Source organism: Octodon degus, unplaced genomic scaffold (genome assembly GCF_000260255.1).
Source record: "Octodon degus isolate 3935 unplaced genomic scaffold, OctDeg1.0 scaffold00033, whole genome shotgun sequence".
NCBI classification, from domain to species: Eukaryota; Metazoa; Chordata; class Mammalia; order Rodentia; family Octodontidae; genus Octodon; species Octodon degus.
Genome location: NW_004524609.1, coordinates 14,286,841 through 14,300,353, shown reverse-complemented (window position 1 = coordinate 14,300,353; position 13,513 = coordinate 14,286,841). Strand labels below are relative to the sequence as shown.

At 47.3% G+C, this 13,513-nt stretch overlaps 1 protein-coding gene across 3 annotated transcripts; it reads right to left on the bottom strand.

Annotated features, from left to right (window-relative positions):
- Nucleotides 1–9,389: 9,389 nt before the first annotated feature.
- On the bottom strand, nucleotides 9,390–13,122 carry LOC101572121 (CMRF35-like molecule 6). Of its 3 annotated transcripts, none has more exons than XM_004630191.2 (4): nucleotides 13,048–13,122; nucleotides 12,268–12,597; nucleotides 10,535–10,664; nucleotides 9,390–9,745 (listed from the first exon to the last, which is right to left on the bottom strand). In XM_004630191.2, the coding sequence occupies exons 1-4, from the start codon at nucleotides 13,106–13,108 to the stop codon at nucleotides 9,625–9,627; spliced, it is 642 nt and encodes a 213-aa protein (XP_004630248.1). In that variant the 5' UTR covers nucleotides 13,109–13,122; the 3' UTR covers nucleotides 9,390–9,624. The 3 variants fall into 3 exon arrangements, with proteins under 3 accessions (XP_004630248.1, XP_023569808.1, XP_023569807.1); XM_023714040.1 differs by having other exon boundaries at nucleotides 9,390–9,699; XM_023714039.1 differs by lacking the exon at nucleotides 9,390–9,745 and adding an exon at nucleotides 10,358–10,404.
- Between the last annotated feature and the right edge of the window lie 391 nt (nucleotides 13,123–13,513).

Below are 13,513 nucleotides of genomic sequence, written 5' to 3'. Positions count from 1 at the left end.
AGAATATATGCAGTGTATTATTTGTTGAAAAAAAAAAGAAAATAAATAAATAAATAAATACATTCTGGGGCCGGGGAGATGGTTCAATAGAATAAATGCATTCCTGGCAAGCACAAGGGCCTGAGTTCAATCCCCGGTTCCACCAAAAAATAAATAAATAAATAAAAAATAAATAAATACATTCTGCTCTTAACATCTGTTTGTTCCTAAAATTCATTCTTCAGTTTAGAGAACATGAATTCATCCCAGGTATCCTTCATGTTGTGAGTTTCATTCCCCTATATTGGTTCTAGAACTACAAAACTGGTACTATGACAATGAAGAAGCAGATCCCAGCCCACTAACTCATCCTTAAATCTGGCCTCCTGCATTTTGGGGAGAGCCATTCTGAACCTTTCATTAACATATCCCCTAACCAGTTGCTCAAGGTAGAGTCCCTTCCTAGTTATTCTTAAGCGCTGGCCTGATTTTTGTCAACTTTTCAAGCTAAAGTCCCTCACCATGTTCTCTTGTTTTCTTTTCTTTCTTTCTTTTCTTTTCTTTCTTTCTTTCTTTTTTTCTTTCTTTCTTTCTTTCTTTCTTTCTTTCTTTCTTTCTTTCTTTCTTTCTTTCTTTCTTTCTTTCGTACTGGGGATTGAACTCAGGACCTTTTGCTTGCCAGGCAAGTGCTTATTCTACTGCGCTATCTCCCAGGCCCATGTTCTCTTGTTTTCTAAATCACTTTCTGTAAATTTGTGCCTGTGTTTTAATTTCCAATATCACTAAAAGCAAGGACCTATGCTAACTGGTGACAGAAGGGGTCTGGGGTCCTGATTTTATGGACCTGATGGGACTTTTGCAGGAACGAGACATAAATCACTGCTTTTTCAGTCTTTGCAGGCAAAGGTCTTCCTGAAGTAAAAGAAGGCTATAAGCAAGGAGCTGGAGTGTGACTCCTGCCTTTAAGAGAATCGGTTAGTAAATTTAGTGGGTGTGCATTTCCTGCTTCCACTCTGAGCTTGTTCTGTTGTATGCAACTGAATTAGATAAAAATATAGGCAATCAGACAGGGTTCGGCCCTCAACAGAGCCAGTAGGGAAGGCAAGATGCCTCGCAACTGTGAGAGAGATGGGCCTTCCTGCTCTGGGCAAGACCTCAAGACAGAGGATGAAGGAAATGCAGCCACATGCCTCCCTAGAGATGGGCATTGGGGAATGATATTCTAAATAGCTACCAATCACCTTGCAAAAGCCAGGAAGAGTCACTAACCCAACCCACTACAGGAAGAGCCCCTTTTCTGTGTTCATGTCCACTCACCATGTGACTTGCTTCCCCATTTGATCCTAGTTAATCAATTTTACCTGAGTACTTGTACTCATAATCTTATTGGTTGACTACAGTTTTGCCCCACCTCACGGCTGCCTTGTGAGTTCCCATGTTTCCCTCCTTGGACCCACCTTACCTCATGGATTTTCTCTCTATAAAGATCTCCAGAAAAGGCAGGTTCCTTGGCAACCCTTTAGGTCCTTTTCTGCCTCTCTCTCAGACAGAAGCTTTCTTTCCCTCAACAAATATATTCTACTCTTTGATAGGTTATGGCCCTAGTATGAATTGATGAATTATTATGGTGGTCATCCAATATGGCTGAAACCCTTAAAACAATAACTTATCTTCCCAGAGACCACCACCCCCCTTCTTCTCCAACTCATTTCCTTTCATCTTTCCCACCACCTCAAGGAAGGCCCCAATCAGCTCCTCAAGTGTATCTAAACATCCCCTCAAACCCCACCCCTGGCAAAAGCCATAAAAGCCTCAGCATCCCTTTGTTCCAGTCCAGCGAATTCCTTATCATCCCAAATTTTCTCCGTGTCCTACAAGATAATGAAGCCCCTTTCCCTTTATAATAAAAAAGGAACTATTACCTTTTTCCTTCTGCCTGTTTCTCTGCTGCAATACCATCAAAACCTATCACTCTTAACTCCGTTGTTCCTAAAATTCATTTTATTTATTAATTATTATTTACTTGTTTATTTATTTTTGTACTGGGGATTGAACTTGGGACCTTGTGCTTGCGAGGCAGGTGCTTATGCTGTTGCGTTGTAGCCCTGATCACCACTCTTTGATTTTTAGAGAACATGAACATGTCCCAGATATATTTTGGGTTTGGAGTTTCTTTCTCTGATGTCGTGATTAAGTACCTCTCTTTCAATGACATGCATAGACACATCATGGCAATACTTGAATAAGCACAGTGTTATTCATAGGTAAAGGTTCTAGAGCAGCAGATTAATTTTCAAAAAGCAAACAAGCCATCATTGCGTACCCATTGAAAATAAGTCAAGGCACTTAAGAATTATGTTTATAGATGAATTACTTTGGTCACTTTCCCTACAAACTCATTGTTCCTGTGGAATTTCTTTCTTTCTTTTATTATTATTATTATTATTATTATTATTATTTTTTTTTTTTGAGAACTGGGGATTGAACTCAGGCCCTTGTTCTTGCCAGGCAAGCACTTATTCTACGTGAGCCATCTCCTCCGGCTCCTGGGGAATTTCGTACCCTGCTTGACATCTTCCCTTCTCCCCTGAGGCACTCAGTGGCCCAGGTTCCAGTAGACATGCTTTTTTGGGAGCTAGCTTTGTGATACACCACACTATTCACCTCTCATCCAAACAGATGGTCCTCAGTCCTTTATCATGCTGCACTATAAATGCAGTGCTTGGGAAAGGGCACAGGGTAGTTCAGTTGCAAATACCATTATTATGTACCTTTCTTTGACTTCTTTAGACTTGCTGACACCTACTCAGAGGGCGGCCTCAGCTCTTGTCATAGGGTAACTGCTGTTTCCTATTGTGTTTTCTTCATGGTTTAATCTGTCTGCAGAGGCTCTGCTGGAATCCAAGGCTGTGGAGGACCACCTGGGCAATCCTCTTTGAAAGAAGAGTGATTGTCTCCATTTTGGCTGGCCTGACACTATTTCCATGTATTGATATGTATAGAGCTGGCTAGGACTTTTCATTATCCATCCAATTGGCTTTAAGCAATGCAGATTGGTCTAGCCAGGTGCTGGAGGTAGTCTTTGAAGACTTTGCTCCTGGTAGTCTTTGTTTCCCTGGAAACCCCCACCTGCTGCTCTTTAATATGAACTGGGTCCAAGAGCCATGCTGCACATTGTTGGCTGGAATCGAGCCTTGAGATAGAGGCTGTGACTTCCTGGGGCTTGAAAGATTACACATCAGAGCTGAAGCACCAGACTCCGAAACATTAGATACTATCCCTGTTGCATAATGCAGATTATTCTCTGCATATCCTTCTCTCTACATATTGCAGAGGTAAAGGCAGGCCTCCTACCTAGCCCAACTCACAGCACTCACCTGCTTCCTGCTATTCTCAGTCATTCATCCTCAAGCCACTCCTCCTTTATGACTGAATAAGACCCTGGGTTGAGGCCTTTGTTCCAGACAGTCATCATCCCAGCTGGACTTAGGGCCCTTTGGCTCCCCATACCTATAAATATGCTCTGGTGTCTCTATTCTCACCATGGGTTGCTCTGGAAGTGGTAGATGGGAATTGACTTGATGGGACTCCAATAACTTCTCCATGAGATTCCAAATATAAACTTCTTGGACTGAGACAAAGACCAGGAAGGGCTCTCTATACAAGGTGACTGAGGTTTAGGACAATGACTAGAAATTTCTCCTGAGATATAAAAGCTGGCTTTGAATGCTCCTGACAATCTTGCCAAAAAAAAAAAAAAAAAAAAAGCTCGCTTTATTTGAATGAAGCCTGCGTTGCAGCACGAGGGTTGTATACCAGAGGAAGTCTTGCAAGATGAACCACAGAAACATAAAGGGACTGCTGCTTATATAGCAGTGTAGGTCTGTGATTGGTCCAAACTCAGACCTGTGGTTGATTCATTTTTCCTCAAACGCATGGGAGCTGGATGCTTCTCTAGCCAGCGGGGGACCCTTGTCATCCACATGTGGCTGGTTTCAGAAGCGTGAAGAGTGCAAGAGTTGTGGGATCGGGATGGCTTCCAGCCAGATTTCAGAAGAGGGCCTAGAAGGCTGGGCAGTATGCTCCTGCAAGGCAGTGTGTGAAGCTTTATAAAATGCAAATGTGGCAAAAGCAGCAGAGGATCTATCTTACCGGGAGGGTGGTGCTGGGGGATAAGCGGCATCTTGCTCAGGATGGCCAGGCGAGAGCGAGATGTGCCCGTGCTTGTAGGAGTAAACTGTTCTGTTGACTGGCGTGGGCTGGGCCAATCAGGGTCATAGTCTTTGTTTCTGGGAGGGGGACAAGGTCAGTTTGGGATGTCTTAAGCATAAGTAACATTTTCATAGGGATACAATTGGGTGCTTTTTTTTTTTTTTTCGGAACTAGGGATTGAACTCAGGCCCTTGCACACGCCAGGGAAGCGCTTATTCCACTGAGCCATCTCCCTAGCCCTGAGGGCTTTTCTTTTAATTGCATGATACTTGCACTTTTCATATGGGCTGAATGGCCTTAGTCACATTTGTATGTCATATGGCTATATGGCCCTTCTCATCTAAACAGTGCTAATCCACCCCCTTGTTGCCTGTCTTCTGTCCTGTAGCCAGCTTCTATCTCTGTCTTCCCTTGCCTTTGTTTTAGGAAACATTCACTTTCTGTTTCCTGGTTAAGAAATTCCAATATTTTAGAGGCTGGGGAGATAGCCCAGCAGTCTAGGCACCTGCCTGGAAAGCCCAAGGACCTGGGTTTGATCCCCAGTACCACATGCCTTGCCGGCCCTGGAACCCTGGGTGCGCTGTGCTGGCCACTGCAACTGGACATGGTGGTGCATGCCTGTAATCCCAGCTCTAGAGAGACTGAGACAGGAGGATCACTATAGTCTGTGCTGTGCAATGAGATCCTGTACCAAATAAATAAATAAATAAATAAATAAGATTTTAAAAAACTCAGAAGTTCCAATATTTTAAAAGGCTATCCACTTAGATGCCCAACTGGGATTAATTAGATTTACAATTGTGCATTCTAACTTATTAATTAGGAATTACGCCTTCTAAGATATTGATCTAATCTCATATCTAAGTCCTTGGAAACTTCCTGTAGCACTTGAATTTGTCTGACATTGGGTGTAGCTTGAATGGAATCTGGCATCAGGCATACACTACTTACCCACAGGAGGGCAGTTTGAAGCAATCAACCCTGTTTGTGTGTCAAGTTATTTACTGGGATAGATTCCACAAGTGGACAGTTAATGCTGCCTAACACCAGGTGCTGCTGATTGGTCCTGGCCTTAGTTGGCTGCCAGTCTTCAGGGTGCATGGTCCCTAGTGCTTATAGCTCTTTTTCAGAGCAACTGACTTATCCACACCACTCAGCATTGAATCCTGATTAGGTTTTCAGGAACTTTAGAGCTCACTCTACCTAGGAAATGAAACAGGAACAGGCTCACAGGATTACCTGAGTGAGGATTTCTTTGGGCAGAGCCTGTGCGCTGGTAAAGAAGGGTCATGTTGCCAGAGGGAGCCTCCTAGACTGCCCCAAGCTATTAAAGAAAAGGGCTTGGAGGTTCTCTGACAGAAAAGTTAATGCAGATCTGGAGGAGCCGTGCGGTTCATAGAAATGAGAGTCCATCTGTCCCTGGGCCCCATGGAGGTCCTTCCAGGCAATTCTGTGAGTTCCCTCCTGTGGTAAAAGGTGACAGAAAGAGGGGAAGACAGGTCAGCCCGGAGGGAGGGGCTGGGTGGGGTCTCCTGAAGGGACAGTGAGCCCCATAGAGATCTGAGTTTCTTGTATTTCTCTGGAGGCCATCAAAAAGCACCCGCTGTGCTGGTGTTTCAGAACCATCCACAGGGGGGAGATGTTCACTCAGGCCCAGGGTCAGGTCGGCTTTGATAGAGGGAGAGAAATTCCCTAGGGTTCCTATTCCAACTGAGAGGATGGAGAGGTGGCCAGGTGAAATGTAGGGTCTTTTCAGAGACAACACGGCCTCCTTAAAGACAGTCAGTGAGAAGAGAGAACCCAAGTCCCAAGCCAACTCTATCCAGAGCCTTTGCCAGCCTTGCACTGCAGCCTGGAGGCCCCGTAGGAGGCAGGTACTGGCTGTTCCTGGCCAGTCCTCTGCCTCCTGCCCTCTTTCTCCTACTCACCTACCTCTGTCAATCACTCATTGTGTCACAGTCCTATCCTCTTCCACTCAGGACAGAATTTCCCTTATTCCAGGCTAGCCAGGGTTATCTGGGACCTACGGAAGGAACTGTGCTAAAGGCAGCCACCTAGTCATGTCACTTGGGGTCATTTCTCCAGCACAGATGTCAACTATGTCAACCCCAGGTCTGGGAGTCCAGCATACAAACTGATGCCCACATTCCCACTTGTGCTTCCTTGCCCCCTGCGCTTCTTGGTCCAACAAATCCTATATGATGTTTGAGCTGTGCAGGGTGCTTCGTGGTGGGACCTCCCCCTCTAAGTTACATCACTTCCTTGTTGTCAGGATGGGCTCCTGGGAATGAAGGTCAGAGCTCCCTATTTTCTCTGGCTCTAATAGTGACTGCAGAGTGACTGTGTCCCAGCAACCCCAGCTTAGGCTCCAGCAGAGCTTTCTAACTCCTGATGTCCCCACCTCTTCCTCGGGCTTCACATAACTCAGCAAGCTGCCACTGTGCGTCCTGACACTTTCCGCAGTGTCCCGTTGGGCTGAGTCCTAGGCCAGAGTACTTATCCCAGATCTAGGTGTGGAGGAACAATCACAGCATCTTGAGCCCTTCACGATCCTGTCTTCTTCTCTTGTCAAAGCCCACTTCCCAGTGGGAGTTGGGAACAGAGAATTAAGAGTTCAGAAGTGTGAAAGGTGAAACAGGAAGATAGGGCCATAATACTGTGGTCCTTTGGGTTCCACATTTCCCAGAAGGTTGATGAGGGCAGGTCAAGCTACTCACTTGCTCCCGAAGTAGCCATGACTTTGTCAAGTTCACCTTTGTTGATACATTGCTCTATTGGAAGGGTCTGATGACAGTCACCTGCACTCCTATGCCAGTCATCACTTCCTGGTTCTACTTTAGACTGTCCACTATGCACTACCCACCCTTCCTCTCGTCTATGTTCCCTCCTATGTATGTGCATGTATTTTTGTATTTGTTAACTTGTTCTGGCTGTGAATTCCACAAACACTTTCTTGTTTATTTACTGTTGGGCTTCAATGTCCAGTCATTGTCTGGTGCATGACACACACTCAGCAAATACTTACCGCATGGAAACACCGGGTAAAGACTCCCAGGTCCGTGTTTATAGCAGCACAATTCACAATAGCTAGATCTTGGTAGCAGCCTATCTGTTCACTAACAGGTGAATGGATAGAGCAAATGGGATATTTATATGCAATGAAGTACTACTTTGTCATAAAGAAGGATAAGCTTGAGTCATTTGTAAGAAAATGAATACACCTGGGGGTGACAATATAAAGTGAAATAAATCAGACCCACAGAGTAAATAGTATATGGCTCAGACACACATCCTAACTATCATGTGCTTTCTTTTGTTTTATATAATGTATTATATAAATAATGAGCAAAACAAAAGATGGGGGGCAGGGAGGTAGCCCCATGGAATAAGCACTTGCCTGGCAAGTGCAAGGGCCTGAGTTCAATCCTGGATTCTGAAAAAAAAAATGGTAAAAAGAAATAGGGAGATAGATCTTTTGTAAGAGGAAAGTTGTGGAGGCCCACCTCAGCAGCTCTCCTTGAAAGAAGAGCGACTGTCTCCATGTTGACTGAGCCTGACCCTATTTCCCCGTATCGTTATGTACAGAGCTGGCTAGGACTTCTGTTTATCCTTCAGTTGGCCTTTAGCAATGTGTACTGGTCTAGCTGAGGTGCTGGTGATAGTCTTTGAAGGTGGCGTGCGTGTTTCTCTGGTAACCTACACCTGCTGCTCTTTAATGTGAGCCAGGCTGAGACAGGACGAAGAGCCAATGCTCCGTGCCGCCAGCTGGGATCGAGCCTCCAGACAGAGGCTATGACTTCCTGGGCTTGAAAGACTACATCAAAGCTGAAGCACCAGACCCCCCAAAAACATTAGATGCTGTCTCCATGGCATAATGTTATAATGCAGATTACTTTCTCTGCATATCCTCTCTGCATATGGCAGAGGTAAATCTAGGCCACCCACCTAGCTCAGCTCACAATGATCACCTACTTCCCACAATTCTCAGTCAATCCTCCTCAAGCCACTCTCCCACTGAATAAAAACAGGGTGAGGCCCTGGGTTGCTCTCTTGGTTCCAGAAAGTCATCTTTGTGGCTGGCCTTAGAGCCCCTTGACTGCCCGATGATTAAAAATGTAATTTAGTGTCTTCATCTTCGCATTGGGTTCCATTGTAAGTGGTAGATTGGAATCAACTTGATGGGATTCCAATAACGTAACTTTGGGATTATAAATATTGGCTTCTTGGACCAAGACGAGGACCTGGCAGTGACTCCTGCAGAAAGTAGTACTAGATCTTTTGCAAGAGATGGAGGGAGTAGAGAGGGAGAGGAAGAGGGAGGTTAAAAAAAAATTAAGATGCGCTATGTGCACGTACCGACTCCCCATAAAGCATGGTATCATATACTGCAAATGTGGGCTAATAAAAATTAAAGTTTAAAAAAAATTAAAAAGGTCACCAGTCCTGGGCCTCCTTCAGATTCTTTGGAGAAAGATGGTAGATGAGTTCTACCATCTAGCGACTCCCACTGTGTGCCGTCTTGGGCTGGTGTGGGGGATATCAGCGCTAGTTGAGTGGTGAGCATCTCATGCCTCCACATGACGGTCTTCAGTGTGGACAAGTTCATCAAGGTGTCCTTGGACCATCGTTTCCTTTATCCACACACAAGAACAAGGTCTACACTCCTGAACAAAGACTTAATCACCTCATGAAGTATAGTCACATCATACCAATCAACTTCCAAGCAGGTCCAAGAACCCATAGTTCTGAATGAAGAAGATGTCAGTGAGGAAGAAATAAAGAAGGACCTCGCTATGCTACGGGTTTTCTACCATCCTTCTTCAAAGAAGCCTGAAGACATTTCTCAGGATGATTGTGAAGAAGAAAGGGAATGGTCAGATGTCAGAACAATTCTGGAAAGTGTTCTGGGGCCAAGCCTAGGGGCCTGACGTGGCACTTGGGTCCATGAGTCTGAGGAGATCAGTGAACATTACAGTTGATTCAGGTTGGAGAGGGAGCTCAGGGACTCACTGAAGCTCTGCATTGTCATTTATTTCACAAACTAAAAAATGCACAACTAAGTAGACTGATACAGTGACTGAAAGAATCACACACTGGCTCTGTGACAATAGTGGAACAAAAGCAAAGCCACATACTAGGTAGGATTAAAGACTTCAGGGTCTTGGAGGTACTGGCATTGACCTAAAGTTTAATGGGCAGGTACTGACTTCAAAGAGGAGCACCCTAAAGATTGATTAGGAACTCTTTTGAAGTATCATGATGGTGAACAAGGGAAGATTTTAAAGAAGATCACAATGATTATCCAATATACATGACAAGAGGTGACAGAGCGTTCATTGTTCAGAAGGTCAGCTCCATCCATCAGAGGAGTTGTGTCTCTGGACAGGGCCTCGATGGACAAGGGATGTCACTGGTTCTCATCTCAGGATGACTTCACCTCCCTCCAGAGCATCTCTGAGACATGTTCACCCAAAAGATAGCACTGAGCATGCTCAGGAACAAGGGCACCTTCAGGAAGACCAGGAGCAGGAAGTGAATGCTGCTGAACAGGGACCTACAGGGAACATAATGACAATGACCGTCTTCACTGGCGGAGGCTGTGGTGCCTGGGATCTTGCCTCTGTCTTTTATGCTCTGGTCCTGTAACCATAGCAAACTGTATAAGGTCCATTCCTGGACAAGGCAGCTCTACCTGAAGGCTCATGTCCCTCACAGGAGGTTTGGGAAGTGGCCTTGAACTAGGGCCTCTGAGAGGGCATAGAAAGGACAGAACCATGAGAGGGAGGGGAGGGGAGCCCAGGGCTATCAGCTTCATGCTTGCTTCCAGAGGGGTGGGGCCTTGCCTCATTTCAGCCAATCACTCGTGCCCACCATGGACCTACACAGGGTCAGCTCAAAGAATTCATGGCTACTGATGGACTGATTGAAGGACCCAGCTCAAGTCTACCTACTTAGAGACCTGAGTTTGTCAGAATAAGCTGACACTTGTAGTCAGGGATGAGGGAACAGGGAGGCAGAGAGATAAAGTACCAAGGCCACCAGAGCCCAGAACAACTGCTCCTCTGAGCCTGGCCAGGTCCTGGTGAGCAGGACATTGGCACTTGTTCTGCCCTCTGCCTGGGCCACTTGCTCCAGACCAGGGTACCACCACCTCCAACCCTGTAGCCTTCACTCATGTGACTTCAATTGTTTCTGGAACTTGCATCTGGCTTCCTGCATTTATAGAGAAACTTCTGTGATGACTTGTGGTTGGTAGGTTCAGAGGGGCCCCAGAGGAGGGAGGTACAGTCCCTCTACCTCTCTTCTCCCAGCCTGGGCACACAATCCAAATGCAGGTCCTTACCGAGGCTGTGGGCTGGGGCTGGAGGTGTCCTCTCTGGTGGTGCTGGGCCAGGTGTGCACAGACATGGACAGGGAAGGTCCCATGGCACTTGTGATACCCTTAAGGTGGGAGGCTGTGGTTGTGGCTGTTTCTGAGAATGGAACACAGGTCAGATCCAGTGACATCCCCAGGGTCTCCCACTCACTGTCACCTGTGTGGCTGCTGGGCATGTTGGATATGTGCCCTTACTGAATAAGCCTTAGGGCCATACCTAGGTCTGATCAGGGCTGTTACTGTCATTCTATCAAATAGTGCCCTATGGCCACATGCTATGAGACATGAAAAAGGGCTTGCTAAGCAGGGCGATTTGAGCATCTGCATAGGTCCTTGATACCAGGTCTAATTCAATGCCAGCCAAATGTTAGTATTCCTCCTTTATCCTTTCTGGGGACCAACACAATGAGTGTACTTACTCTGTTTAATCTACTGCAGGGCTTATGTCCCTCACCCTGTCCAAGGCTACTGAAGTGAGACTGATGCAGAGAAATGGGAAAAACAGGTTCCTGGGGCAGGGCTGATGGCTGAATGGGGCTCCATGTGAACAGGGTGGTAGGGTTATCCGTGATGGGTGATGGGACCCTAGAGCACCACACAAGCACCCAGGCCCATGGCCCCAAACAGATCACTGAACAGTCTTCCTTGGGGAAGGAATAACCAGGAGCAAAGGTCTAGGGAAATAGACATCTGGTAGACCTGTGCAGAGCGGCCTGACCCAAGGCCAGGTAGACAGTGATGTGCCTTTCAGACCCAGCCGTGTCAGCGAAGGGTTTTCTCACCCTTCGGTATGAACGCATAAAGGGCCGAGAAGGAAATTTACACTTGGGGGAACTAAAACTGAGAAGTAAGAATTTAGACCAAGGATCTAGAAACAATTTCAGAGTTCCGGCCGTAGGCAGTCTACCCACCCTTAGAGACGGCTACTGGGTTTGGTTCCCAGGAAACAAGATGAGGGTTAAGGATGAATCAATGATCTGTAGATGCAGAGGAGCACTGGGGCCCATACGAGGGGGAGCCTAGAAGAGGTGCCCAGAATGTGGAGATGGATCAACCTGGGGGGGCCTGCATCTGGTCTCCCATGAAAGAGAAAGTTACACACAGGGGTCTGAGCTCCTTCTTGTGTCCCTCTGGTGGCCACTTAGGACCCAAATAGTGACACTTATGTCTCAGAACCTTCCAGAGCAGGGAAGTGTCCTCTGAGGCCCAGATCAGGACAGCTTTGATAGCATGGAGCAGATTTGCTAAGGGTTCTATTCCAATAGGGGCATAGTGTCAGAGTGAGGTTAGAAGTGAGAAAGGTATAGACCTGAGGTGGAACAATCAGTCAGTGAAGAAGTCTGGCTTGGTCTCAGTGATGGCCCCAACCCATACCTGGAGAGGATTCAGGCCTGAGGTGATCAGGCTGGCTATGGTAGAGGACCTCAAACAGCAGAAGTGTTCCCATAGGGCTGTGTGTGTGTGCATAAATATACATCTGTACACACACACATACACGCACAGCAGAGTCAGGCAGAATCACACACACACACACACACACACACACACACACACACACACACACACACAGTTCTGAGTCACTGACTCATCCAGCTCAGTCACTCTTACCCCAGCATTATTTCTTATACCCGCATTATTTCACGGAGGGAAAGACCAGGTGTAGACACAGGTAGCTCTGACGCTGATGAGAACAGGCTCACCTGGAAGCACAAGCACTGTAATTCTGAAGGTGGGGTTTTCTTGCCACCGTATTGTAACCCCACACCCGTAGGAGCCTGCATCCTGCAGTGCGAGGTTCTCCAAGGTCACCGTGAAGCTGAGGTTGGCGGGATGGTCCCTGATGGTCACTCGGCCGTTCCTCACTTCTCTCTCTGAGCCGTCAGTCTCCACAATCTTGTCACACGTTATAAATGATTGTTTGCACCAGTACTTCACATGCATCTTGTAGTGCTCCTCGTACCAACACTGCACACTCAGGGATCCCCCAACAGTGCCCGTCACAGTGCTGGGGCCACTCAGGAGAAAACAGCCTGGAAAACACAAGCCCCAGTTTTGGACTTCAGAAATGAGTGGGGTCAGGATCTCCTTGGGGTCAGGCCCTTGGGGCTCTCGTGTCTAGAGGAGACAGCCAGGGAAGCCAGCTGTGCCAGACCCAGGAGTTAGGACTGAGGCGAGAGGAGCTACCTCCTCTTGATGCGGGATGGGGAGAGGGGTTTCCATGGAGATGCACAGGGCCAGGTAGGAAAATACTGTATGTACATGTGTATGAGGCTATGTGTACGTATATACCTGCGTGTGTGCTTGCGTGTGTGTACACGGACGTGTGGGTGTGCTGTCCCGAGTGTGAGGCAGGCACTGGCCGCTCCCGCCCATTCCCCTGCTCTCCCTCCCTCCCTCCTCCATGTGCCATCACCTGTATCAGTCGCACCTTCCCCACCTCCTCAGGATGGCTCTTCCCTTCCAGTCTTAGTCCTCCTCACCTGGCACCTGCAGGAGGAGCAGAGCCGAAGGCAGCCACAGAGCCTTGTCTCCTGGGAGCATTTCTCTAGCACTGAAGTCACCTGCCCCAGGGCCACACCCAGAGGAAGGCGGAAGGGGACCTCCTCACGGACAGAGTTCAGCGAATGGCCCCAGGTCTGCTCTTCTGCCTCTCTCGGCTTCCTGGTCTACCGTTTCAGGATGTGATGCTGGAGATATGTGGGGTGAAGCCCATCAGGGAGAGAAGCTGCCCACAGCAGTGTTCGTGTCCTTGAACCTCCACGACACCAGCTCCTCAGTCAGTGGCTTGGCACATTCAGAGTCCCTGTGTTGAAGATGCCAGCCTTTTACCACAACCCACAGCTGACTGCCTGACATAAACACAGACACACACACACACACACCAGTGTATGCATCACAGCAGAGCTCACCGAAAGCGTCCCCCCCACAAGGGCCTCCCCGCCCCCT

Coding starts and splice junctions, on each gene's coding strand:
- LOC101572121 (XM_004630191.2), bottom strand. CDS start 13,108: ATGCTCCCAGGAGACAAGGCTCTGTGGCTGCCTTCGGCTCTGCTCCTC. Junction 12,598..13,047: donor GCTCCTCCTGCAGGTGCCAG/GTGAGGAGGACT, acceptor TGTGTTTTCCAG/GCTGTTTTCTCCTGAGTGGC. Junction 10,665..12,267: donor TACAGTGCTTGTGCTTCCAG/GTGAGCCTGTTC, acceptor TTCCATTCTCAG/AAACAGCCACAACCACAGCC.